Here is a 26,726-nt window from a genome sequence, read left to right on the forward strand (position 1 = left end):
GGGGGGGGGGGGGGGGGGGGTCAGCTTATAAACAAATCAGCTAATGATCGAGTATATATGGTAATTTAAGTCTGTTATTAAAACAAAAATATATTGATTTAAATTGCTCCACATTGCTGCCTTTTTACTCCGTGTCACCAAAATGACTGTTTATATGCCTCTATGTAATGAAATAAACTGATCTCAGTGCTTGAATTAAACATATATATTTTCTTTGGAGCAGGCCTATGGGCAACAGAGTTATGGAACTTATGGACAACCCACTGATGTCAACTACACACAGGCTCAGACAACTGCAACATATGGGCAAACTGCATATGCAACTTCATATGGGCAGCCTCCAACGGGTAAGAGCCTCAACACTGTTGCATGACTTTGTTTTTATTGGGGAAAGAGCTTAGTTAAAATCTTCTACCTAAATATGAACCTAAACCATATTGAATAGATCAGGGCAGGTTGACGTAGAAAAAGTTTTAGTCTTCCTATAGCCTTTCTTATAGGGAATGCTGATTTAAAACGATGCTGAGATGTGGGTGGGATGAATGCCAGGAGTAAACATACCCATTTAATCTACAGAATGTAGGGTTTTTTTTTTTAACAATCAAACACAAAAGCTGTGTAACAATGCTCATTGGGCATGTGTACTCTGGGCATCTCTTCAGTTGCTTGAAAATCAAATTGGTTAAAGTGACTGTTTGCCTGTTCTGATAGTGTACCCTCTACTTTTTGTCTTGTGCTTTCCACAGTAGAAGGGACCAGTACAGGTTTGAATATCCTGCTCACTCTTGCATGGGAAATGCTGTTTCATTCTGTCTAAACGTGTGATGTTAACCCTTTAGGTGTTTCATTTGTTTTAGCCCTAATAACATCACATTAAACATACAGTACTATTTAAAATTTGCTAGTATTTAGTGCCATTTATAAGTTCCATGTCTGTATAATGAGTACCATTGACAAACTCCTGAGTGCCATGCTCTATGGATAAAACTTTCCAAGCAATCTAGTGACAGCTGTACCAAGATGTTCCAGGTGAATATAACCTAGCTGTCTTTACCATTTCCTAAAGGGTAAACAGCATGATTAGACATGTTCAGATTGTTCTGATCACCACCTTTGCATGTTCCATGTTATGTCTATGGGTTTCCAGTTCAGACATATACTTGACATCTTCATAAATGCTCTGTAAATTACTTCAACTTGCGCTTTTTAAACTGGAGTCTTGTTCATAAAAATATCTTAGTTTTTTTTAAAAAAAACAACTGATCTGGAGAGACTTGATACATCATTTGAAGACTATATTCTGGTACACTCAGTTTGAACCAGGTATCCAGGCAAAAACGTAGTCTCTTCACCCAAGTGACATCCTGGCTACAGTTTTATGTGGCTCATCCTTTATTAAAATTAAAGTTAACGTTCTAGTGGAATGGAAACTTCCTTAAAGGCTCCCTAGGAATATCCAGGACATACAGGTGGTGCTTCTACTAGTATCTGGGCATGGATGGATGGATGGTAAGGTGGATGCCTTACAATGGAAAATGTGGAGAAAACATTACCCCATAATGTATTTAATTGTGCAGTTCTTCACTGCCATTTTTAAGTGGGAGAGGGTTTCTTTCTGACAGTAATCTTATGCCTTGAAGAATGAGAACTGATAGCTTTTGTAACTCACACAGCTCTAGAGATGATTTGTTCTTGGTTCTCCATTTAAATGTTGAAGATCAGAAATCATTAACAGAATATATTTGTAGACTTCAAAAATATCGCTGAAAAATCTCTGCCATTTATTCTGCTGACACTAAGGCCTTGTCTACACTAACAAGGTAATTTGATCCAAGTTACGCTAGTTAAATTACATAAATTACGTAATTTAATTGGACGTAGCTTAGATCGATTTACAGCATCGACTTGTGGCGTCTTCACCAGACCTGCTAAATCGATGCTGCTGCTTCTGTTGCAGCATTGCTGATTTAGCCTTTAGTGAAGACATGCCCTTAATGTGCAGGGGTTATAGGAACAGTAATCTATAGTGGATTATGTTTTTTGCTTGCACCATGTTTAGCTCAAGGTACTTTTACTGGGCTATATAACAATATTAGATATTTTTCCTATGCTGTTTCCTCTCGCATCCAATAAAAAATGCCACTTAAAAAAAATATATGGTCAGATGGAAGACCACATAGGCGTAGGTCCTTAGAATATGATTTGCATTAGTTTGCCTTCCTGTCCATTAGTTTCCGTCCCCGTCTTTAACTTTGGCGGAACAGCTTGTATATGCTACTTATATGCACAGAGTGCCAAAGTCACTATGCCATCCTCTCCTAGAAGATTCAGAACCATCCAAAGGTGAACTGATAGTAGTACCGTTTTAACCTGAAACCTCTTAGGGGCCTAATCCAAAGTCCATCAAAGATACTGTTCGCTATGCAGTTTCTAGGTTTTCATGCTTTGTAAAACATGTAGTGCTGTAAGGGTCACTTAGATTAACACCCTAAAAAGCATCACATTTAGACTTCCAGTAAAATTGCACTTAATTTTCTCTAGAAGCTGACTTTGTATTGCATAAGACAATTATTTAAATAGTGCTTTTTTGTCTATTTTCATAATTCATTAAAAGGCTTTATGTTTCAGAGCTTTATGTTGCTCTGTGAAGCTCATTCCCCACTGATGCGGGATCTGTCTGCACGAGTAGTAGAGCTGGTTCTTCTGCACCGTGATAGTGGGTCCAGGCTAGGGTTGTCTTCGCCTGCATAGGGGTGTATTTTAGTCCCACATAGGGTAGGCTCAATCAGTCTCCCCTTAGTCCCAGCCTATTTGGTCGTGTGTGGCTGGCACTGATTCGCACCTTGGAATGCATTTGAGGTGTGAGTTAATCCAAAGGTTATTAATATCGTCTATATTGTTACCCCAATTAAGCAATTTTTGGGACTCCCTTTCTCCTCTAGGCATAAAGGTTGGGAGGAAGGGTCATAACCCTGGTGACCTCTTGGTGATCTCTAGATTGAGAGTTACCTTCTGCAAATAACCAAACCCATTCTTTCTTTTTGCCCACTGTATCTTAGTATTATGTATTTAAAATGTCAGTACTTTAAGTTGATGGCCTACCATCATGAAGAATAATTTATTATGGATGGTGAATATAATTTCCTATGTCTTGGTTCTCACTTATGGTAAGTTTACCTATCCCGTATGTATTAGGATTCTGCAGGAACTTATTAAACACCATAGTAGCTTATGATGCTGGCTGTTTAAATTAGAGAGAACTTTGAAAACTGCCACCACCTGAAGAGAAGCTAGCTATTTCAGAATAAATCCTTTTCAATCCAGTATTTTAGCTGAGTATTCTTTGACGACTGAATCCTTCCCTTCTAATGCAGAAAGAACTGCTATTTACATCAATGGGGGCTTTGCGTGCAAAAGGCTTGCTGGGTTAGATCCTGTGAGAGGAACTGGAGCTGACTAAGTAACATCTTTACCAGGCTGCTTAAAGCAGATTATGAAGTTCTTAAAGTTTCTTTTTTTTCTGTCTGTGTTGGAGACTCTCAAATTGTTCAGTAAGTGGGTGGTTATATGGTCTAAATCAGGGGTTCTCAAACATTAGCAACCAGAGGACCCCCAATTTGATTTTTGCAGACCCCCAAAGCCCCAGTTGAGCCCCAGACCCTGCCCCCACTCCACTCCTTCTTCCAGGGCCCCACCTCTTCCTGCCCCCACTCCATCCTTGCCCCTCCTCTTCCGACCCCCTACCCTGAGCATGCCCCGTCCACGCTCCTCCCTGGTCGTGCAGGAGGCGCTGGGAGGGAGGGGGAGGAGTTAATCAGTGGGCCCTGTGGATCCCAGTTTGAGAGATGCTGGTCTAAATGTTCCCCCAAAGTGGAATCTAATACATCAAAAGATACAGCTCTAATTGTTTTATATTATCTTAAACTAAGCTGATGTGCAGCTGAAAATAGAATTTACAGTAATGAGTTCCTAAATCACTAACCATTTACCTATTGAGGCTTAAATATTAAAAGCACTTTTACAAACGATGTGCCAAGACTAGAGTTCACATGTGTTTAAAATTCAAGGTTCTTTTTTGTAGGACAGTTAACAATCTTTGTGGCATCTGGCAGTGTGCAAACTTTGCTGCCTGCTTTGGATTTGGTTTTAATAATACCATCAAATGTGCCAGGGAAAAGGGACCACAGTTGGAAAGATCTAGCTGAGGCCTTGATCCTGCAACAAGTTCTCTTTGAGTACAGGATTGGGACCAAGTGCATTAGTTTGCTGTGAAGTTTACTTCTGACCACTGGGAACTGACTTACTGCAAAGACCTGATGTTGTCAATGAGTGCTCGGGGCTTAGTTGTTTGGAATTGGGGTTCATCTAACTTTAGGTATCAGCCAGTCTTTGTGGAATGCTTTTGTGGCTCATGTTTGGTTTTTTTGAGTGTTTGAACTGTTTCAGTTTGCTGAACACAAAAAACTGTGCTCATTTTACACCATTCAGCACCATCCCATTCACCTTTTTTCCTCCCTAGCACGCTTAGGCTTCAGAACAGGGATTTGCACTCTAGACAGAAATGAGTACCCAGAATATTATGAAAAGCAAATATTGTTGATATAGCCTTCCTATAGGAAGGGAGAATAAATACCTACTTGCACTTTGGCTTTTCTAACTTGGCTGAATTGTAACAAGTGCAATTTAAAATGTTGGGATTCATGAGAAACACTTAAAGAATTATTACATGTGTGCTGGGTTACTACTCAGAATGTTGAACTGAAGTTGGTTTTATAGTTTACCAGTGTAGCTGCTTTGGCATTTGCTATGAGGTAGTTTCCTCTGCTCAGTTTAAATACTGCTTCATTAACCAGTTAGATAAAGTCTGGATTTTGTTGACAGGTCACTTACATAGCACAATGAGTAGTGAAAGCAGCCTTGTGCATTTTGAAGACACTGAGGATGAAAGGAAAAGATGCTGACTAGTAAACACTACAGTATTGGAGATTCTCTTCTGAAAATCAGGCAGTGGAAAGGAAAACTCCAGTGTAGTTAATCTGAATACTATATGTGATGTATTTTTCTTTGTGATTACAAGTTTCTTAATTACAATAAAATTAACAAGTAAAAAAGAAGCTGTTACCTTAACTGATGAAAAATAGGACTGAGTTAATGTTTTCCTTTTACTCTGTCCTCAATGCTAGTTATCAATGCCCTTTTGCAAAATCAAACTGGGCTGCTGGAAAATACCAGTAAAGAACATCTCCCACTCGCTAACTGGAGATAGGAGCAATGATGGATATTTCTAAAAGAAGTGTCAACAATTTGTTTATATTAACTACTGAATATTTTTACTTGTGGCATATTAAATTGCTATGGTGTTCCTTTAACCAATGGCATATTAAAACAGCAGAAACAATTGGACTTCTTGGTATGTTCCTTTATTGAAATACCTCTTCTCTAATTTAGTAGAGTATGGTATTCAACATATTCACAAGTGATCCAGAAAAAGAGGTAAACAGTGAGGTGACAAGTTTTGCAAATGATGCTAAATTTCTCAAGATAGTTAAGTCCAAAGCAGACTGTGAAGCGTTACAAAAGGATCTCACAAAACTGGGTGACTGGACAACAAAATGGCAGATGAAATTCAGTGTCGATAAATGCAAAGTAATGCACAATGGAAGACAAAAGCACAACTATACATACAAAATGAGGGTGTCTAAATTAGCTGTTACTACTCAAGAAAGAGATCTTGGAGTCATTGTGGATAGTTCTCTGAAAGTATCTGCTTACCGTACACCAGCAGTCAAAGAAGCTAACAGAATGTTAGGAACCATTAGGAAAGGATAAATAATAATAAGACAGTAAATATCATAATGCCATGATATAAATCCTCGTACCCCACTCCTTGAATACTGCATACAATTCACCCCATCTCAGAAAAGATATATTGGAATTGGAAAAGGTATGAGAAGGACAACACAAATGATTAGGGGCATGAAACAGTGTCCATATGAGGAGAGATGAAAAAGACGGACTTTTCAACTTGGAAAAGAGATGGCTGAGGGGGGATATGATAGAAGGTTATAAAATCATGAATGGTATGGAGAAAGTGAATAAGGAAGTGTTGTTATCCCCTTTACGTAATTCAAGAACCAGGGTCACCCATTGAAATTAATAGGCAGCAGGTTTAAATCATGCAAAAGGAAGTACTTCTCCACACAATGCAGTCAACCTGCGAAATTCCTTGCTGTGAAGGCCAAAAGTGTAACTGGGTTCAAAAAAGAGTTAGATAAGGTCACGTAGGATAGGTCCATCAGTAGCTATTAGCCGAGATGGTCAGGGTGCAACTCCATGCTCTGGGTGTCCCTAAGTCTCTGACTGCCAGATGCTGGGACTGGATGACAGGGGATGGATCACTCGATAATTGCCCTGTTCTGTTCATTCCCTCTGAAGCATCTGGCATTGGCCACTGTTGGAAGACAGGATACTGGGCTAGATGGACCATTGGTCTGACCCAGTATGGCCGTTCTTATGTAAGTGCAAAATTAAAGTTCATTCTTTACATTTCAAGAATTACTAATGATTGCAAGTACATAGTGCTTTAATGGTAACCTGTAAAGATCATCTTAAAAGTTAGCCTTATGCCTTTTCTTTGTTCTGTATTAAGGCCTAACATGGGTGTGACTTAGCTAAAAGTTTCTGTAATTGCTTGTTTTTTTACTTTAGAAATAACAAGAATGTTCTCTGACTCTTCCCTGTTTTGGAGTATTTTCTACAGGTCTCCGCCTGTATTGTATGTTTTTTAAATTAGTTTTTGAAGTTAAATAGTAGTAAACCATCAATCTTTAGTCTGACTGAGAAGGAACTCCCCTTGGTCAATCAGCTTTTTTGTTCTCAGTGATGTAATATTTCTCTAGTCATTAGTTGGACCTGGAAGACTAGACTGGAATTTCTAATGTTAAAGCAAAAACGCTGTTTGGGGGAAACAAATTTCCAGGCCTTCATATGCCATGAAGAAGCAGAAAAGGGGCATAAGTCAATTTTTACGTTTTCAGGTTACCTATATTGCATAGTAAAAGTAAAATCAGTAACCTCTGGATAAAACTCTTTGAAGAAGAATAAAAGTAGTCTGAAATATGAAATCTAGATTGAAAGTCAATCTGACGAAGCTTTTGTTTGTTCTAGGTTATACCACCCCGACTGCCCCCCCAGCTTATAGTCAGCCCGTCCAGGGGTACGGCACAGCTGCCTACGATACCACCACACCCACAGTTACTACCACCCAGGCTTCTTATGCAGCACAATCCGCTTATGGCACCCAGCCTGCCTACCCAACCTATGGGCAGCAGCCAGCAACATCTGCACCTGCAAGGTAATACACACAGTTTCATTTAATTTTTTCTTTTTAAATAAGGTTCTTTCTGCTCTCCTATTGATTAGGAAGGTGGGCCCTTGACAGATCCAAGAGCAACACCGAACATGCTTGGGTCGGTCTCTCTCTCTCTCTCTCTCTCTCTCTCTCTCTCTCTGCATATGCCTCTCCTTTTGCATTTTTGGTTTCAACTTTCCTGCTGTATCTCATAGCTCTTACCGTGCCTAGGAAAAGTATGTACATGACTTCCTCTGCGCCCAGCACAGGGTGCCAGCAATGTTACCAAGCGGTTGCCTAACACAGGAAATTCTACTGACCAACGAAACAGTGCAGCTGACGGTAGATGCAATGCTATCAAACTGTGAGATAGGAAAAATAGTGGAAAATTAACACTTGTCTGTCTTTTAGTTATGGGGTTACTGAAAGCAAAGTATTGCCTAGCATGTTTGGGAATGGGTGTACATGGATGACTTGATACAAAATGTCTTCAGTGTGTTTGGCCCCTGCTGATAATAGGCCTATTAGCTTAATTGTATGTTCAGCAAATCTAAGATTTTCTTTAACGAAAAAGAGGTTTAGAACAGTTATCTCTAAATCAGATTGAATGTTAAACAAAACAAGCTGATGCCATCAGGTGGCAAAGCTGTTCACCAGTTTTGTACTAACAGTTGACAAGCATAGTGCAAGAAAACCTAGAGTGGAATGGCTGAGTTAATTGGCTCTAGAATGTGATCTGTCTGGTGTTACCAGATTTGCCCATTACTTTGGGGTATGCTCATTTATTCAGGTTACTCTTCGGAGGGGGGCGGGCATGTGTTCTGTAATTCTATCAATGTTCTGCTTGTGTCATGTGTGTTTTCATACGGCGCTCTACTTCTCCCTTATGCAAGTCTCCCCCAATGGAGCTATCCTGCAGGACGAAGGTTCACTAGGGTTGGTTCCTCCAGAACTGGATGAACGAACACACGCGCGCACACCAAATCTGAACGGACCGGGTCAATCAGCACTTTCAAGCTGACCCCCTTATGTGCCCCTGGGCTCAATGGACTGGGTCAAGCAGCCACTTTCAAGCTGCCACCCCTATGTGTCTCAGATTCAGCACGTCCTTATCCCCACTCTCACATCACAATTGTACTGGTAGTAACCTACTTGATGAGGAAACCACACAGTATTTTTGGGCGCTGCAGGGATCTTTAGCTTAGGTAAAAGAAGCGTTGCTGTAGAGTAAATGGGGGAAGCTAAAAACACAAAAGAGTAAAGTTCAGCAAGAGAGAGAGAAAGCAACCAGCTTAACCATAAAAGTTATTTATTGAATAATAATGATAACTACACAAGGAGAGCTAAACCAACATAACATACATTATTAAAGGATAATACCTAAGGTAGAAAGGAAAACAGAGAGAGAGAAAAAGAAGGGTATCTCACCCACTCCATGAGGCTTGAACTGGTCGGGGTTCCCAGGTGATGGTGGTAGCTCAGGGTCCTGAATGCTGGAGACAGGCAGAGCCCCCAGTACGATCCATCAGGAGAAGATGGAGTCCCAGTGGAACTGATGCATAGTTTGGATCTAAGCATCAGAACACTTACTTGAACATAGGTAGGGTTTTTTTGTAGAGAAACAACAATGGTTCAAGGGAGAACACTAGATTTGTTTATGGGTAAACTGATGACTCAAGGGTTTTCTTTAGGCTAGACAATAGGAGCTGATCACTCTTAGCTATGAGTGGTGTTTTCTTCCAGGGAGCTCACAATGCAACTAGGCTGCTTCAGTATTTTGGATATCATTACTAGAATTGGTCTAATAACTGCTGAGCTGGGTGTGGGCAGGTGTAGGTTCATTAACATCTGGAGCAGAGATTCCCATGATGCAGCGCTTCCCTGCTTTTCTGGTCCCAAAGTTCAGTGCGGTTCTCTGTTCTTCATTCTGTATGCCTAATCCCTGTCCCATCTTTCATGCAGATGAGGCTAGGTTCTCTGCTCTCCATTCTGTATGCAAATGGAGATGTCTTAATCTTGTCACCCTTGTCAGGAGGGGTCTAGGTGTGTCTCTCAATGGTCTTGGTTCAAGCAGAGACCTGCGGGGGTCGGAGGAGGGGTGTCCCTCATGAGTCACAGGCCAGACACTGCGTCCTGGTTCCCAAAAACACAGAGCTGACTGGTATCACCGGGGCCATGCTGGAGTTGGTCTAATTCTAAATTATGTGCTTTAGATTTGAGATTGCACCTGAATAATAAGGTAAATGGAAGCTGTAGCAAAATTGTATTTTTAATTGTTAATGAGGTAGCCAGTGATTTCTCTAGTAGTGGGAAAATGTATACATTGTCAATCAGAATGTAAAAAGTCTTGAATTTATCCAATGAATTCTATCTGCTTTCATAGTGATGAAACTGATATTGATTTGAAATTAAAATGCATTGGTCTACCTAATTGCAACTTTAGGTCATAAATTCCATAAACTAATATAGCCTGGTCTTCTACTGGGTGTGCTTTGGATTATCATTACCTGTTGCAAGGAGAATTGAGGTGGAGGGGAGTTTGGTACAAGATGACGCCTCATTGCTGAACTTTGCTTTTAGACCCCAGGATAGCAGCAAGCCAGCGGAGACTAGCCAGCCTCAGTCGAGTACCACAGGTTACAGTCAGCCCACCTTAGGATACGGACAAAGTAACTACAGTTATCCTCAGGTGCCTGGAAGTTACCCTATGCAGCCTGTCACTGCTCCTCCATCCTATCCTCCAACAAGGTAATTCTTTCAGAAAATTAGGGTTGGCGAAGGTGGTGGTGGAGCATTAAAATTTGTTTGCTTGGATAAAAGTGCTGTTGCCTTTTTAAAAGGGACTTTCCTAGTGTGTGAAAACTTTAAATATTTTGGATTTTAAGCATTTGTTTTTTATAAGGCTTCTTGCCATGCTTGCAGATTATCAGATCTTTTCATAAACAAGCTTACTTGCATCTAACCAGTCTTCTCTTCACTGCAGGGTCAAAGAGGAAAGAATACAGGGCTGTGATTAAATAAGTTCTAATCAAAGGATAGATATCTATAATAACAAAAGTTAAAAGTGACTACTCAAGAAAAATGTTTTATATAAAAATATTCACTTTTAACTCTTAAGTGTGAAAGCCACTTTTTAATTACATATCATTGCCTCCTAAAACTTTGGGTCCTAAAGAGAGGATATGTTTCAGGCTCTCTGTATTCCTCTTCAGTGTTAACTTATAAAAATGCTGCTTCCACACAAGTCATGAATCATGAATTCACAAGGTGAATTATTCATCCTGAAAAGTAGAACAGACAAGTGTTGCTTTTGAAATTCTCAAGCATGTCTGAAAAGCCTACACATGCCAAGCAGAAATAAATAAAGTGGATTGGAAATAAAGTGAATTAGATTGCTTTTGATTTATAAGAAGCCAGGGAAACAAGTTACAAACAAACCATATTACCAGCTGGTATTACATAGTCTTCAGTGGCTTTGGAATTCTAGATGACAGATATCAATCATTCACTGAATCTGTTTGTTTTAAAGTGTAGCGTCCCAAAGAGTGCAGATTTCCCACTTGGAAACTAGTGATGATTTCCATGGCATAGTTATCTCTTTTTAGCGCTATGAAGAACTAGATTAGTGTTTTTGTTTTTAGCAAATCTTCTTATTTTGTTTCTATGCCTGCAAATCGGCCTCCATAGAATGACCTCACGTTTTAAATGACTTGTGTTAATACATGTTGTCTGACTTGCTTTACTGTCTAGTTAAATACCACTGCAGCCTAATGCGTGTTTCTAGGGGGCTTGATTTATCTTCCATCTAGAAACACTTCTTAATTCTTATGTCTTTCAGCTATTCCTCTACACAGCCAAGTAGTTACGATCAGAGCAGTTACTCCCAGCAAAGTACCTATGGGCAGCCCAGTACCTATGGACAACAGACTAGCTATGGCCAGCAAAGCAGCTATGGCCAGCAGCCACCTACTAGTTACCCTCCCCCGACTGGATCCTACAGCCAGGCCCCGAGCCAATACAGCCAGCAGAGCAGCAGTTACGGACAGCAGAGTGAGTGTGTACAGTGTGAGGCGAGCTGTAATGATTGTACAGCTCAGTAGTGTTTATCAAATAAGAGATGCTAGTAAATCTCTGAAGGAGGCTTTTGCTTGTTGAGCATTTTGAGTATTTTCCAGCCAGCTAATAGTTCTGTAGACTTTTCCTGACTGTGGGTAGACTTTTAAGTTTGACCGCAAGTCGAGTGCTATGCATCCTGCTTTCAGTAGAGCCATTGTATTAAGACCCATGTCAAACTATTAGTTCACAGTATTGCTAAAGTTCATGGTACTGAAGGCAGGTGCAAAGAGGTACAGTAACTCCTCGTTTAACGTTGTAGTTCTGTTCCTGAAAAATGCTACTTTAAGCAAAACTATGTAAGCAAATCCAATTTCCCCATAAGAATTAATGTAAATAGAGGGGTTAGGTTCCAGGGAAATTTTTTGTTTTAAACAAACAATTTAATACTGTACATAGCAATGATTGTGGAGCTTGGTTGAAGTGGTGAAGTCAGAGAGTGGAAGAGGGTGGGATATTTCCCAGGGACTGCCTTACTGCTAAATGCTGAACTAGCACTCAGCTAAACCCTCAAGGGTTAACACTTTGTTAATGTAGCCTCACATTCTACAAGGCAGCAGGAATGGAGGGAGGAGCGACAGCATGGCAGAGACACACGCATTGCCCCTTTAAGTACACTGACCCCACTATAAGTACATTGCCTTTTTAAGTAGATCAGCAAGTTGAGACAGCAGCTGCTGCCAGCGAGCTCCTTTTATCCTGAGCCCTGAGTCTCTCTTCCCCCTCCTCCCCCCACCACACACACACACACACACACACACACACACACACACACACACACTGGAAATGGAGTAAAGTAGTGAGGGGCAGGAGTGGGGGGAGGGGGACACCCTGACATTAGCACCCCACTACCCTCCTTCCCCACTGCACAGCAAGCAGGCGACTCCTGGGAGCAGCTCCAAGGCAGAGGGCAGGAACAGCATGGCAGTGGGGGGAGGGACAGCTGAACTGCCTGGCAATTGATAGCTTGCTGGGGGACTGCCAGTCCACCCTGCTTCCAAGTCCCCACCACTAGCTCCAATGGGCTGCTCTTTCTGCAAGCAGTGGACAAAGAAGGCGGCTGCCAAACAATGTTATAAGAGAGCACTGCGCAACTTTAAACAAGCATGTTCTCTAATTGATCAGCAATGTAACAATGTTAACCGGGACAACTTTAAGTGAGGAGTTACTGTAATCGGAACAGGCACTTCAGAATGAGTCTGACTTTATCTACTTCTGCTTTAATATCTACAATACAAACTCTTCTCAGGTTCATTTCGTCAGGACCATACCAGCAACATGGGTGGATATGGACAGGAATCTGGAGGCTTTTCTGGTCCAGGAGAAAGTCGGAGCATGAGTGGCCCTGATAACCGGGGAAGGGGAAGAGGAGGATTTGATCGTGGAGGCATGAGCAGAGGTGGGCGGGGAGGAGGACGCGGTGGAATGGGGTAAGAGCAAATCTTTTCTCCTTTTACCTAATTCTGTTTTACCCATAGGATTTGAAATGGAAGGAGCGGCTGAAAGATGACATTTCAAACCACACTTCCATGGAGAATATTTATTAATAGTGAGATTTTCTAGTCCATGGAAATGTCCTCCTAGGGGAAGTAGGGGCAGGATCTGTGTTTTTTTTTCCTGCAGTTTGTTGGGTTTGGGGGAATTAAGGGTTTTATGAAATACAGAACTTTCAGCTCCCTTCATGGTTATTCAGAGGTGAAATCCTCTGTGGGGTTTAACAATAACTTTGGATAGAACACACACAAACCTTCCAGGAGATCCAGGTTTCACTTTCTTTGCCTTGCTATTGGGGGTCTTGATGTTTCAGGTATGTACATGGCAGAAGCCTAATGTCAGCTGTTTTATACAATGTTTCCCCTCAGCCTCTGTTTGCACTAGAAGTAGCACTTGGAGCTACTATCATATGTGAATGTATGGGTCAGTTTACTGTTGAAGCCACGGCTCTAGAGTGGCTTGGTTGGAGTGTGAAGAAAAGCCCCAAGAACACACAAAGATCTGACTTGACTTCCAGGACTGCTCCCCATTGGAGCTTTCGGGTGGTCTAAATCAGTTTGGTCATTTTAACTGATGGCATAATCTGGTTTAGTAAACCTATTTGTTCAGATCAGTAGTTTATAGCTCCCTGTCTCTGGTGTCTGTTTTAATAAAGGTGAGGATGATGGACTAATTATGAAGGCTAATATAAGGAAGGTTTAGCTTTGTGTGTGTTCAGTCCCTATGAAACTTAGTTTAAAGCTATGCAGAGTGTTTCATTCATATGGATTAGAAATGCGGAGATTGACGTGCAAAACATCAGAACAACCTTGGTAAAATGTTACCCCATATATTTGTATGGCTGGGCAAGTGAGTCAACAGCCTTAAATAAATGTGCAGCATTTATTGGCGACTTGTTTTAGAACCCCATTTCACCTAGAAATTGGAGAAGTTACTCTGTCATTCTGCATAGCTCAGCTAAAATGAATCCAAATGGCCTGAAATCTTTATTGGAGAAATACAACTACCTGGAACTTATATTTTAAAGATAAATACTTGTTCACATGGAAACATTACTGATTTAATAAATTGGCTTGAATGGAACAGGGTTCCATTGTTCTATATAAAGATTTCACCCATAATGTATTTATTTCTAATGTTTTTAAAGTAGATGTAGACACTTGAAATTACTATCATCACGTCTTAAAACTTCTAGCCATTTTGGTGCTGTTCACTGCAAAAGATTCACAATTTTTTTCTCTAATTTCACACCTGTAATCAAAGAATAAATTACTTCTGTAGTGATTTCCAGCTGACAGTCTATTAAAGAGGCTGCCAGCTTTTTGGATGTAGTTTTTCTACTGTCCTTGGAAAAGGTGGCCTTCCCATGAAGCAGTAGGTTGAACACCCGGGGGCAGGGTAGGGGAACTCGGCCCTTTTATCATGGTGTGGTGATGGATTTCAGTGTCTCCTGCAGGTAAGGAGCTCAATGTTATTAACATGCCCTTTTTCATTGACTCAATTATTTTATATTTTCATTGGCTGTTAAACATGGAAACTTTTTAACATGCTTTGTCGCATTTATATGCTACAGGTTACAAAGTGAGAGCCTTGTATACACTTCAATACTTAAAAAGTACCCGTACTCAGTACTCAGCCGGCAGCATAATGAAAAGTGGGACTAGACACGGTGTCCATATGGAGAGGAAAAATATACATAGAATATTTTTAACCAAATGTATTCATTGTATAAATGGAATCCTTCTGTAACTTTGGTAACTGCATACTGGTATAATACTTTAGAATTGTGTAACATTAAAAAGTGTAAACGTATGTGTTTAAAAAGAGAGACATTACATATATGGTGTGTACTTTAAAAAAAAAAAAAAGGAAGCAAAGCTGCATGCAACAGCTTGGAATTGTGTATTTAAAACCTTTTTAGAGATTAAAGGTGCAATACTGGCTAGCAAATAGATGGCTCTCTCCCTCCTCTCTTTCCTTCCTCAAAACAACACCCCTCCTCCCCCACCCATAAAACCCTTTTCAGGTGGCATTTTCCTAATTAACCAGCACTTGGAAGCAATTGAAAACTAATAGCCTAGCCTTTGCTTTTGTATTAAAAGCTAGAGGCTGTGATTTTTGCATTGGCACACATTAAAATCTTAATTTCTGGTTTGTGTCCACAAAGCTGCACCCCCAGGCCTTTGAGCCCTGATATATTCTGTAAGTTCTCCTTCCACAGAGACTGTTAAATCCAATAGTGACCTGAATGTATGGCGTTATACTAAGGTTTTAGTGGAAATGTCATCTGAACTGTGTTCTAGGTATTACATATGGTTGTCTCCTGCCTTTTTAACTGTTAATGTTAGGGACCCAGGAACTCATTTTGCTCTCCTGCTGCAAGAGGCTGAGGGTGCACCTTTATGTACACACAAAGGGGAGGGAGTTGACCTATAGGTGACTTGACTTTTTTTATTTTTTAAATCAAACACAATTTGAAAATCTCTAAATGTTTTTGCCAAGTATTGTACTGTTAATACCAATACAAGTAATGAAAGGGTACAGCAGCAAAAGTGGTGTCTAAACCAGACAAGCAAGGTTGTGCGTAAAGGAAATTTGAGCAAGCTGCCCTGAAGAAAGGCATAGTGACGAGATGAGAGAGAGACAGACAGATGCATTGTTTGGAGATGTTTAGCCAGTGCCATTCTTCCCAGTGAGCCCCAGAGGCTCAGAGCGGTACTGGCTTTTTAAAGGGAAAGGCCTTCATTTCTTCGTTTATCCCCCCAGCAGCGCTGGAGAGCGAGGTGGCTTCAATAAGCCTGGTGGTAAGTTTTTGAGCATTACAATGGATAGTGTTAAAAAAAAAAAAAAAATCAGTCAGTTTTTAGAAAAAAAAAATATAATTTTTATTAGTTTCATAAGTGGTTAAAAATGACATATACAACAAGACTTTAATGGGTACTGCCGGCAATGCCTAGGGGTATAAGGTTAACCTATGGTTACAAAACAAAGGGTAACTTGAAGTATTGAGAAACTACTTTTGTAATTTGGGGAGAATAAATTTTAATTTTGTTTGGATTTAATAAAAAAGTAACTTTTTCTTATAAATATACACTGATTGGCCCAATAAAGCTAAAGAAGTGTAATGGTTAATGGTTTTAAAGGCTGCTAAAAGTAGCAAACTGATCACAAAAAAGCCATAAAAAGGTGCATTGCTAAAATTTTTGCAATGCAGGTCAATTTGAGTTTAACCAACACCATCATATGGTGGTTGTAAGTAGATAGATTTGTGTGTGTCGGTTTTCAGCCTGCAAGACGTGCACTAACAAAACTTTATATGATTTTTTTCCCTGACTGTCAGGACCCATGGAAGAAGGACCAGATCTTGATTTAGGTAATTTTAAATACTGTTCAGAATATTACCTGAGCATGCTGAAAAGAAGGATTTCTCACTTGTTCTTCCCCCACAAGTGAAGGCAGTCATTCACATTGCTTGTCCGCAAAGGATTCTCTGCCTTATTTCTTCCCTGCCTATATAAAAAGTTCAGGGGCGTTCACCCTCTGTATTTCAGAGACTTGATTCATTCCTTCTACTTTCTTAATTAATCAAATAGTTGGGCTGGCTTATTTAAATTTGCAAAGATTCATTTGGATGCTTATCCTTCCCTTCATGAAAGAAGAGGGTATTGAAGCAGCATGCCCATGGCTATTCAAATATACCAGGCATCTAACTTCAAGCAATACTGAAATAACTACCAGAGAGGCATATACTAGCTTTACTTTTCTCTTCCTTTCCTCTACTCCACCACCCAGAGCCTGTGAATTTGTAGTCTTTCCCTTTCTAGTCCTGTACAAATGTGCATTTTGTGTCTCTAGCTGTTTCCAGGATCAGCTTAGGTCATTGCCAATATAATTGCATAAAAGATGTAAAGTCTAATGTGCACCTGCAGTTGGATATCTGTTTTTGCACAGATGATCTCAGATTATTCCCCAAAAAGACGTCCATTACATCAGCCACCCAATTTTGGCTAGTTTCTCATGGCACTTGAGTGGTAGACATCCAGCCATGGCAAGAAACCAGCCCAGAATTCCCTTAGGTAGGAGGTCAGTGGGAAATAAATCAGCTGATTATTTGTAAAGGATGAGCTTTTTTACAGCTCCTTTGCTTAGTGATCAGTATGCGGTACGGCTCTTCCTTGTGTATAGAAAAAGTGCCACTGAATCCTCATGTTGTATGGCTGGATTTTCATCTGGTATTTCCATAAATATACAAGTATTTACCCTCACTGAAAGAGAGGTAGCAATCTATTTAGGAGATGATCACTAAAGTTGACCAGACAAAACTGAACTCTGTCCTTCATTATCTTTTGTGATCATCTGGTATAATGATATTTCCGTGAATTTGATCTCCTTAGGCCCACCTGTAGACCCAGATGACGACTCAGACAACAGTTCAGTTTATGTACAGGGACTGAGTGACAGTGTGACCCTGGAGGAGCTGGCAGACTTCTTCAAACAATGTGGTGTTGTCAAGGTGGGTGACAACATGGGTATGCATGGGAAATACAACCTAGGTGGAGCTACTGTAAGGTGAGTGCATAACTGGTGGGAAAATTGTTCCCAGAGAGTAGTTATCAGTTGTTCACAGTCAAGGTGGAAGGACCTATTGAATGGGGTCCCGGAGGGATCAGTTCTGGGTCTGGTTCTGTTCATTATCTTCATCAATGATTTATGTAATGGCATAGAGAGTACATTTGTAAAGTTTGTGGACGATACCAACTGGGAGGGTTTGCAGTTGCTTTGGAGGATATGATCTGGACAAACTGGAGAAATGGTCTGAAGTAAATTGGATGAAATTTAATAAAGACAAATGTAAAGTACTCCACTTAGGAAGGAGCTGTCAGTTGCACACATACAAAATGGGAAATGACTGCCTAGGAAGGAGTACTGCAGAAAGGGATCACAAGCTAACTGAGTCAACAGTGTAAGACTATTGCAAAAAAAGCGAACATCATTCTGGGATTTATCAGCAGCAGTATTGTAAGCAAGACATGAGAAATTATTCTTCTGCTCTATTCAGCGCTGATTATGCCTCCTCTGGAGTGTGGTGTTCAGTTCTGGGTGCTATATTTCAGGAAAGATGTGGACAAATTGGAGAAAGTCCAGAGAAAAGCAACAAAGATGATTAAAGGTCTAGAAAACATGACCTGTGATCGAAGACTGAAAAAAATGGCTTTGTTTAGTTGGAGAAGAGAAGACTAAGGGGAGACAACAGTTTTCAAGTATATAAAAGTTGTTACAAGGAGAAGGGAAAAAATTGTTCTCCTTAACCTCTGAGGGTAGGACAAGAAGCAATGGGCTTAAATTGCAGCAAGGGTGGTTTAGGATGGACATCAGGAAAAACTTCCTAACTGTCAGGGTGGCTAAGCACTGGAATAAATTGCCTAGGAAGGTTGTGGAATCTCCATCATTGGAAATTTTTAAGAGCAGGTTAGGCAAACACCTGTCAGGGATGGCCTAGATAATACTTAGTCCTGCCATGAGTGTAGGGGACTTAGATGACCACACAGGGTCCCTTCCAAACCTATGATTCTATACAGGACTGCTGGAGCGTGGAGCAGTAACTATCTCACCAGCTAGTAGAGTGGGATGGAAATAGAGCTGTGATTCTCAGCCTTTTCCATACACTGGGTGGGGGTGTCCCAGTATTCTAGGCAGGTCCTTCTCCCATATAGCAGCATGGTCCCAACCTGGCAGGCTGAGAACCCCTGAAATAACCTGCAGAGTTGTATTCCAAAAAGGAGCCTTTTAGGACTTGTCCTTCAGTGTCCATATCAGGTTTCTGAATTCTACTGTAGTTGTGCCCTCTAGGTGGGATAGGGGATTAGTCACATCCTCTTAAGTGGGATTGAGGGAGATCTGTGTGGATTTGCTCCTTCCTGATACATCTAACTGTATCATTGAAATGGAGTATTTGACCTCTAACTCAGAGGAATTGGAGATGATTTTAAGAGTAGTGGAGAAGGATATATTGGGAATCTTTGTTTACAATTAATTGCACTGCAATTTAAAGTGATTTTATTCTCCTGCTAGATGAACAAGAGGACTGGGCAACCTATGATAAACTTCTATCTTGACAAAGAAACTGGAAAGCCAAAAGGAGATGCCACAGTGTCCTATGATGATCCATCAACTGCCAAAGCAGCGGTAGAGTGGTTTGATGGCAAGTGACTGGAATTAACTCGTGATTCTGATGACCGTAGTTTTGACTGGGATTTATTTCATAGCTAAAGTATTTGGCTAATTCAGAGGATAGAAAAGTGGGGTTTTATGTCCTCCACAAGGCAGGTGATACATACATACATGGTAAAGCAGATCTTACTTGGAAAGACTTTACCTGGGAAACTTTCTGGTTTTAGTCAAACCAGATAAGATAAGCCAGCTCCCTAGCGCGCTAACTTCCAACGAGTCTGGGCAATTCTGTGTAGAGTTTATCTTTGGTTCTACAGGTCAGAGGTGGAATTCCCCCCCATCCCCCAACACTTGATATAAGGACACCTTTCCCTTTGATCAGTGACTATGAAGAGGTGTATCCTGTAGGATGCATGTACATGGTACCCAAGCCCTATTCCCCCTCCAGTAGCGGAAGTTTGTGACCATGTAAGCAAGCCACACTTTTCTGTGTTTTTTCCAGGAAAAGATTTCCAGGGGAGCAAACTCAAAGTTTCTCTCACTCGGAAGAAGGCGCCAATGAACAGCATGAGGGGTGGGATGCCCCCACGTGAATCACGTGGATTGCCTCCCCCGCTGCGTGGAGGTAATGTTGGTCAGAGTCTGTATGAATGAGCTGAATTCCCCCAGAACCTTATTGTGCAGAGCAGGGGTGTAGTGTACACCAAACAGTATCATTCCTTCTAAGGTGCGTGCCTCAGGGAATGAAGGGCTGCACACCTAATTAATGGAGTCGCGCAGGCGTGGCTCCACTAATTAGGTACCTCCTGACCCTGCAGAGAGAGAACGTGGAGAAGGTGATCTGGTGGGGGGAATAAGTGAGGTGCGAGGGAGACATGAGTCACAACTCTGGTCCAACGGAAAAGCGAGTCTCTCCCAGGCAGCCCCAGCTGGGCTGTGGGCGAAAGATGGGAAAGACAAATAAACAATACCCCACAATACCAATAAGAGAGATTTAACTAAATGTCATTTTTAAACGTCATATTTGTTTCACTGTGTTAAAGATTACCCCATGTCATGTGTGCCATTTACAAATATATGCATTTTGCCTCTGCCTTTTTAATGTAAAAAACTAGCGGATAGATACAATCATCAAATGTATTTAGGTTCATTTTCACTATTTTACCACTGATTATACCTGTATTTTGTACACAAGTCAAGGCAACTGAATAGAAAAAGTAGAATCAGGATTTGAGATGTGCTTTATATACACCTCTACCTCGATATAACGCTGTCCTCAGGAGCCAAAAAATCTTACCACGTTATAGGTGAAACCGCGTTATATCGAACTTGCTTTGATCCACCGGAGTGCGCAGCCCCGCCCTCCCAGAGCACTGCTTTACCGCGTTATATCTGTATTCGTGTTATATCGGGTCGCGTTATATCGGGGTAGAGGTGTATGACAAGTGCTTTTATTCTTCCAAAAAGGAGATCCCCATAGATGGTTACTTCTGGCTGGAGAATAACTGCAGTAACTGTGGTTTGTTTTTTAAAAAAATCCAAATAAATCATCTGCTCCCCAAAACTGTCATTAAAAATCACATTCAATAACTATTTCTATAATCACAAAAGTGACAATGTATTATTTATGCCTAGCTTTTGCATTGGATGGCGTTTAGGAATTGCTTGTCTGGTACATAGGTTAATTAATCTAGTACCTAAAATTAACAGTACCTGAACCAGCTGCTTAAAATGTTTGGATTTAGCTTTGTCTGGGAACATGTACTATCGAAATAGCTTTAAAGTTTGATTTGCAGTATCGCTCTTGTATTTTCTAACCTGTCATGTCCCAGCCCCAGCTTCGGAGCTGCAGTGTCCAGGAGAGAGGCCTCCAGACAAGTTTTAGAATTTGTTTGGTGAGAGGTATTGGAAACCATTAAGGCCAGATCTTTGCTATCTGGTATAGTTCTGGCTCTTCAGAGTACTCTCATCGACTCATAAGTAGCAAGCACTTGGTGCTAGGTGTTTTATAGGCTGAAGACTTTATTTTCAAATTATTTGAAGCAGGGATTTGTCTGCAAACTGTGAAGCCATGTGTTAATGTGCTCCATTTACTTAAGGCTGGGCTTGTAAAAACTTAATGAGCCTACTCTGAGTTCTTGAGTTGGTGACATGCACAAATTACGGGAGAATTTTGCCTGTTTCTACAGGGCTCTGTTTCACTTACACAGTGCAGGCCCTGCTTAAACGCTCCTTTAAAAACTCATAACAGCCAATCACTCGATGCTTTATTTCCTGTTGTATTTTTGGTGTTGTCACTTGTTTGTGGCTTGTTTGCTGTCTGTCACTTTATTATTACTTATTTTTAGTGTTCTGTGTGTGCGAAGTATTAATCAAATTAAGAGTTGACATCCTATAGAAATTGTACAAGCCTGAGTGAATGCCGTTTACTCTCCTTTCCAGTATCAGAAAATACTGTATTAATACTTGTGAAGCAAGCATGACTATTTTTAGTTGACGCATAGATTTGTTTAGCATCTTAAAGCTGAGCTATGTGTTCAGATAATATGCATGCAAGAGGGATAGTTTTGTGGACTGCAAAAGTCTGTAGCATGTTAGTGTTTTGGCAGATGCTTTATTTTTTGAGACCAGCTTTCCCTGAAGATTTAGTTGTCTATGGGAGTAGGTTATTAAATTGGGCCTCTGGCATATTTTTTTATGCTTTCACTTAATGGCTCTGTCTTTGTTTTATCTATATCGCTGTTTTCAATATGCCACATTTTGGTGTGTTTACTAGCTTGAGTTGTTAGAAAGGATGACAAAATGCATGTACTCCACTCCAAGGGATACTTAATTGGCTCCTGTCCTAAGATAGCATGGGCTATAACTAAAGCTGAGTGAGTCCACAGCAGTGGTGCCCCACATTGTGAGAACACAATCAGTCACATAGAGAGTCTGTCTTGTCTCTGTCCTGTGTAATAATACAGCCATTCGTGTTAATTTTCTTATTTTTTTAATTTTCTTTTTATCTGATTTCATACTAAATAAATATCTTAAGCAGTGCACCTTGTTAATTATGCCTTGTTTTAATATTCTTTCTTCTTCCATACTTATATTTTTTTTAAAAGTTATATCTAGGCTTTTTGTTTGTACTGGTGGGCGGCGGCGCACATCCACACATTACCTTGATATTGGTGCTGCACATAACAAAACTCATTCCGCACATGGATGTAAAAAATTAGAGGAAACATTGCCAAGCAACATCCTAAGTTGTGGAGGTGACCAGTGTCTGCGTCGGAATTAACTGACTTCTTCCTTTCAGGCCCAGGGGGTCCTGGCGGTTCTGGTGGTCCAATGGGCCGTATGGGAGGCAGAGGTGGAGACAGGGGAGGCTTCCCCCCAAGAGGACCGCGGGGTTCTAGAGGAAACCCTTCTGGAGGGAATGTCCAGCACCGAGCTGGAGACTGGCAGTGCCCCAACCCGTAAGTGTTTGCGTTACCAACTATGCTGATCTGTTAACATCTTTGTGCCCTGTAGTCCTGCGTGTAAACCCAGATACCTTCTTCCTTGCACGATACCTGGCACTGCAGCCCACTCAGCTTCCATCTCCTGCAGAATGTCACCGCCCCCATCATGTTAGGAAATGGCTCATTTGGGGCCAGAACTTCTGGTGGTAAAGTACAGTTCAAATTTTGAAAAATAAGCTGTTGAATTTACTGTAATTGAGAACTTGGACTAAGCACAGATGCATTAGTGATTACATACAGTCCTTGTCAATTAACACCTCTGCCATATTAGCGATAGCGGTATTATTTATATGTATTGCAGTAGTGCTGTTGTTGTTTGTACAGAACCTAGCACAACAACAAAAATCCCTGCCCCAAACAGGAGTATACTTGGAGCAGCCACATCATTTGGTATAATGATACATTGCCATTCTTTTGTACTGGTAAGGCAGACCAGGAGATAAAAAGGGTGTGTTGTCCAGAAGTGTGATGCAGATATTAACTAGTTAGTCATCACAAACCCTGAAGATGGAGAAATATGGGCTTGCTCACTTACAGACTCAGTATGAAAGTTGAGAATAAAATCCTTACATTTGTCTCCCATTCTGTACCAGGACCAGCCTCCTCTCCTAGATCAATTACATAACCATTAAAAGTTAAGGTAGATTTTTTAATCTTGTCTCTTTCAGATTTACTCTGCCTGATTATATAAAAAAAAAAAAAGTTATTTTTAAGTCTTCACTAACTGATGGTTCTGTCTAGGGGATGTGGAAACCAGAACTTTGCCTGGAGAACAGAGTGTAATCAATGCAAGGCTCCTAAACCAGAAGGCTTTCTTCCACCGCCTTTCCCACCTCCAGGTATGTATGTGAACCAGCTTTTAGAGAGGAGCTCAAGGCTATTCCCAGAGCATGGGAGATGAGTACTTAAGATGAACCACCTCCTTTGCATATGTGATTGACATTGCTTATACAGTGTTCTCAGGGACTGATCGCTAGTATTATCACAGTATTAATTACTGGGTAAATACACTCTTGGAGCTGTAGAGGCAGCAGTTTATGGTTCTACTCTGCCTGAGATGACTTGGCCTCACTTACCCGCTATTACTGTGACTCTTTCCTTGCATCTATCTGCAGCAATCCAGTTTCTTACAGGCAGGTCTACACTACCACTTTAGTTGACCTAACTTGCGTTGCTGAGGGGTGTGAAAAAGACTTGACGCAAGTTACAGTGACCTAAGCGTTGTCCACAGCGGCATTGTGTTGACGGGAGACGCTCGCCCGCCAACATAGCTTCCGCCTCTCGCGGAGGTGGAGTAATGCCGAAGAAAGAGCACTCTCCCTTTGGCATAGAGCGACTTCACCAGACGTGCTATAGTGGCGCAACTGCACCAATGTAGCGTTTCTACTGTAGACCTGCCCTATCACACTGTCATTTTATGTGGCTCCCAGCCAAAATGGCCTTAAATCAGCTATCTGCCTCTCAGGCTTCTCCAGTGGATTTCAGGGTAGCACAAAATTTTCAGTGGCACTTCTGGAAACATGCAGTTCATGCAGTGGCATTAGCCACCAGTGGCTGTCATCAGGCCACTTTCTGGGCTGGAGTTGCTTCCTGGGCATCTATGCTTTGTTCCTCCAGATTGTGCAGTGTTGCCAGCATTCATGTTTTTGACAAGGGCAAGCAATTTTGGGTAGAGTGAAAAGTGGGTTTCCTGCCCTGTGATTGGGTTGGCTGCCCTCTTCATGTTCCACTGCCAGGCCTTTAGCCACCCTCTGCCTCAAAGCTGCATAGACACATCTTTTACTGCTTCCTCTTGCATCGGGTCTGGAGGAAAGTTAGAGATGATTTAATGTGAAAGGACTAAGTTTTCAGTCCTGGAAGTCTGTTTAGAGCAGGCATGTTTTCACCTAATAGAGCCCTGGTTTCAAATGTACATGGTGACGTTTTTCTTTACCAGGTGGAGATCGTGGCAGAGGTGGCCCTGGTGGCATGAGAGGAGGAAGAGGAGGCCTCATGGATCGTGGTGGCCCTGGTGGAATGTTCAGAGGTGGGCGTGGTGGCGATAGAGGTGGATTCAGAGGAGGCCGGGGTATGGATCGAGGTGGATTTGGAGGAGGAAGACGAGGAGGACCTGGGGGCCCACCTGGACCTCTCATGGAGCAAATGGGAGGCAGAGGCGGCAGGCGTGGAGGACCAGGAAAAATGGACAAGTATGTAGGAGAGCAAACTAAAAAACCTGGCAATAGGCTAGGATAGGGGTCCCTGAACTGTGGGGTGCACTCCCTAGGGGGTGAGGAGGAATATTTGGGGGGGGGGGGCTGCTGGGGCCCAGGCCAGACCCCATGGGGGGCCAGGAGGGAGCACCACCCAGCTCCGCTTCTGGTTCTGGCTCCCGGCCCTGTGATCGGGGCCCCGGCTGCCAGTCCTACCCCTAGGGCCCATGGCTGCTGGCCTTGACTCTGCCCCCAGCTGTGGCCCCCACCCTCAACCACCTTACCCCTGTCCACATCCCCCTTCCTGGAGCTGCAGCCTTCCTCCCAGCCCCAGCTTCGGGGGGAGGAAGAAGGAGAGGTAAAAAGTTTGGGGACCACTGGGCTAGGATGATTTTATAACTTCAAATAGGTTTTGGGGTGGAGGTGGGGAATGAAACAAGATCTGATGTGATCAAAGATAAGTAGAGAAATAAAGCTTAGAAAACCAGTAACTCTTGATCAGAAACTTGATGAGGACACTGAATAATGAAAATTGTGATAGCCTCCTCTTGTGCTAGGAGTGTGCAGAGAATCCTAGAAGTGTCGGGCTGGAAGGGACCTCGAGCTCATCTAGTCCAACCTCCTGCACTGAGGCAGGACCAAGTAAACCCTACACCATCCCCAACAGATGTTTGTCTAATCCAATGGTGGGGATTGCACAGCCTCCTTTGGAATCCTATTCTAGTGCTTGAGTTAGAAAGGCTTTCCTAATATGTAATCTAAATCTTCCTGTGCTGCAGATGAAGCCCATTACTTCTTGTCCTATCTTCTTGTACTTGGAGAACAGTTGATCAGTCCTCTTTATAACAGCCCTTAACACTTGAAGACTGTCCCCTTAGCCTTTTTTTCCAAAGACTAAACATGCCCAGTTTTTTTAACTTTTCCTTGTAAGTCAGATTTTCTAAACCTTTTATCATTTTCCTCTTCCGTCTAATGGAACAGCAAGATTGTGGGTGTGTCCTATGAGCTATAACTAAACAAGCTTTTCTTTTTGTAGGGGTGAACATCGTCAGGAGCGGAGAGACCGGCCCTACTAGAGTCAGAAACCTGCAGAGCTGCATTTACTACCAGATTTATTTTTTAAACCAGAAAATGTTTTAAATTTATAATTCCATATTTATAATGTTGGCCACAACATTATGATTATTCCTTGTCTGTACTTTAGTATTTTTCACCATTTGTGGAGAAACATTAAAACCAAGTTAAATGGTAGTGTGCTGAGTTATTTTTTTCCTTTTAAACAAAATGGTTGTTTAACTAAAACTAAACCAATGAGAAACCATTGTTGTGAGCATGCTCAGTATCATTGTTTGCAAAACCAGGAGGAGGAGAACTAACTGTAACAATGTTAATGGTTGTGATGTTTTTTTTTAAAATAAAATTCCAAATGTTTATAAACTTAATACTTCTCAGCCTCTATTCGACAGCACTCTGAACATCTCCACCTGGAGTTGGCATCGCAAACTCCAGCTCTGTGGGCTCTGCAGAAGAGGCAGTGAGTTTCACTCATGAGATGTATGTATTATATGGCTTGTAATCCTTTGCTATTGAATGTTGCGTTGTACGGAGGGAGCAGGGATTGAAATCTACCATGAAAAGATTGAATCAATCCTGAAGTGTATTTGGCAAGGCAGAGCAGGCACCTTAACCTTAAACTGGAAAGTGTAGCTTATTGCATTCAGAGGATGGAATTGAACACACCATTTCAAATGAGACATTGGACTTCAGAATTGCATCCTGGCTGTAAATAAAGATGTATTGCTGGGTATATCATGACTAGACTTTTTGTAAATAGCACATGAACATTTCAGTTCTCTCTGGTCGTGTTTTTATTTCATGTATACCAGGCCCACCATCTTG

The 26,726-nt window shown here is 41.5% G+C and overlaps 1 protein-coding gene across 8 annotated transcripts in view; it reads left to right on the plus strand.

Moving 5' to 3' along the window:
* EWSR1 (EWS RNA binding protein 1) overlaps positions 1 to 26,269 on the plus strand; it is a 39,997-nt gene extending 13,728 nt beyond the window's left edge. Inside the window, exons 4-18 of one of the 8 annotated variants that reach the window (XM_034791692.1) lie at positions 221 to 347; positions 747 to 764; positions 7,168 to 7,354; positions 9,932 to 10,099; positions 11,190 to 11,401; positions 12,714 to 12,894; positions 15,725 to 15,762; positions 16,299 to 16,331; positions 17,353 to 17,471; positions 19,031 to 19,160; positions 19,632 to 19,754; positions 22,431 to 22,590; positions 23,377 to 23,474; positions 24,572 to 24,824; positions 25,864 to 26,269. In XM_034791692.1, coding sequence (XP_034647583.1) covers positions 221 to 347; positions 747 to 764; positions 7,168 to 7,354; positions 9,932 to 10,099; positions 11,190 to 11,401; positions 12,714 to 12,894; positions 15,725 to 15,762; positions 16,299 to 16,331; positions 17,353 to 17,471; positions 19,031 to 19,160; positions 19,632 to 19,754; positions 22,431 to 22,590; positions 23,377 to 23,474; positions 24,572 to 24,824; positions 25,864 to 25,903 — 1,887 coding nt within the window. In that variant the 3' untranslated portion in view covers positions 25,904 to 26,269. The remainder of the gene's footprint in view (positions 1 to 220; positions 348 to 746; positions 765 to 7,167; positions 7,355 to 9,931; positions 10,100 to 11,189; positions 11,402 to 12,713; positions 12,895 to 15,724; positions 15,763 to 16,298; positions 16,332 to 17,352; positions 17,472 to 19,030; positions 19,161 to 19,631; positions 19,755 to 22,430; positions 22,591 to 23,376; positions 23,475 to 24,571; positions 24,825 to 25,863) is intronic. The other 7 variants (XM_034791694.1, XM_034791693.1, XM_034791695.1 and 4 more) reach the window with 7 other exon arrangements.
* Positions 26,270 to 26,726: the final 457 nt, after the last annotated feature.

This window comes from Trachemys scripta, chromosome 15 (genome assembly GCF_013100865.1).
Source record: "Trachemys scripta elegans isolate TJP31775 chromosome 15, CAS_Tse_1.0, whole genome shotgun sequence".
NCBI classification, from domain to species: domain Eukaryota; kingdom Metazoa; phylum Chordata; order Testudines; family Emydidae; genus Trachemys; species Trachemys scripta.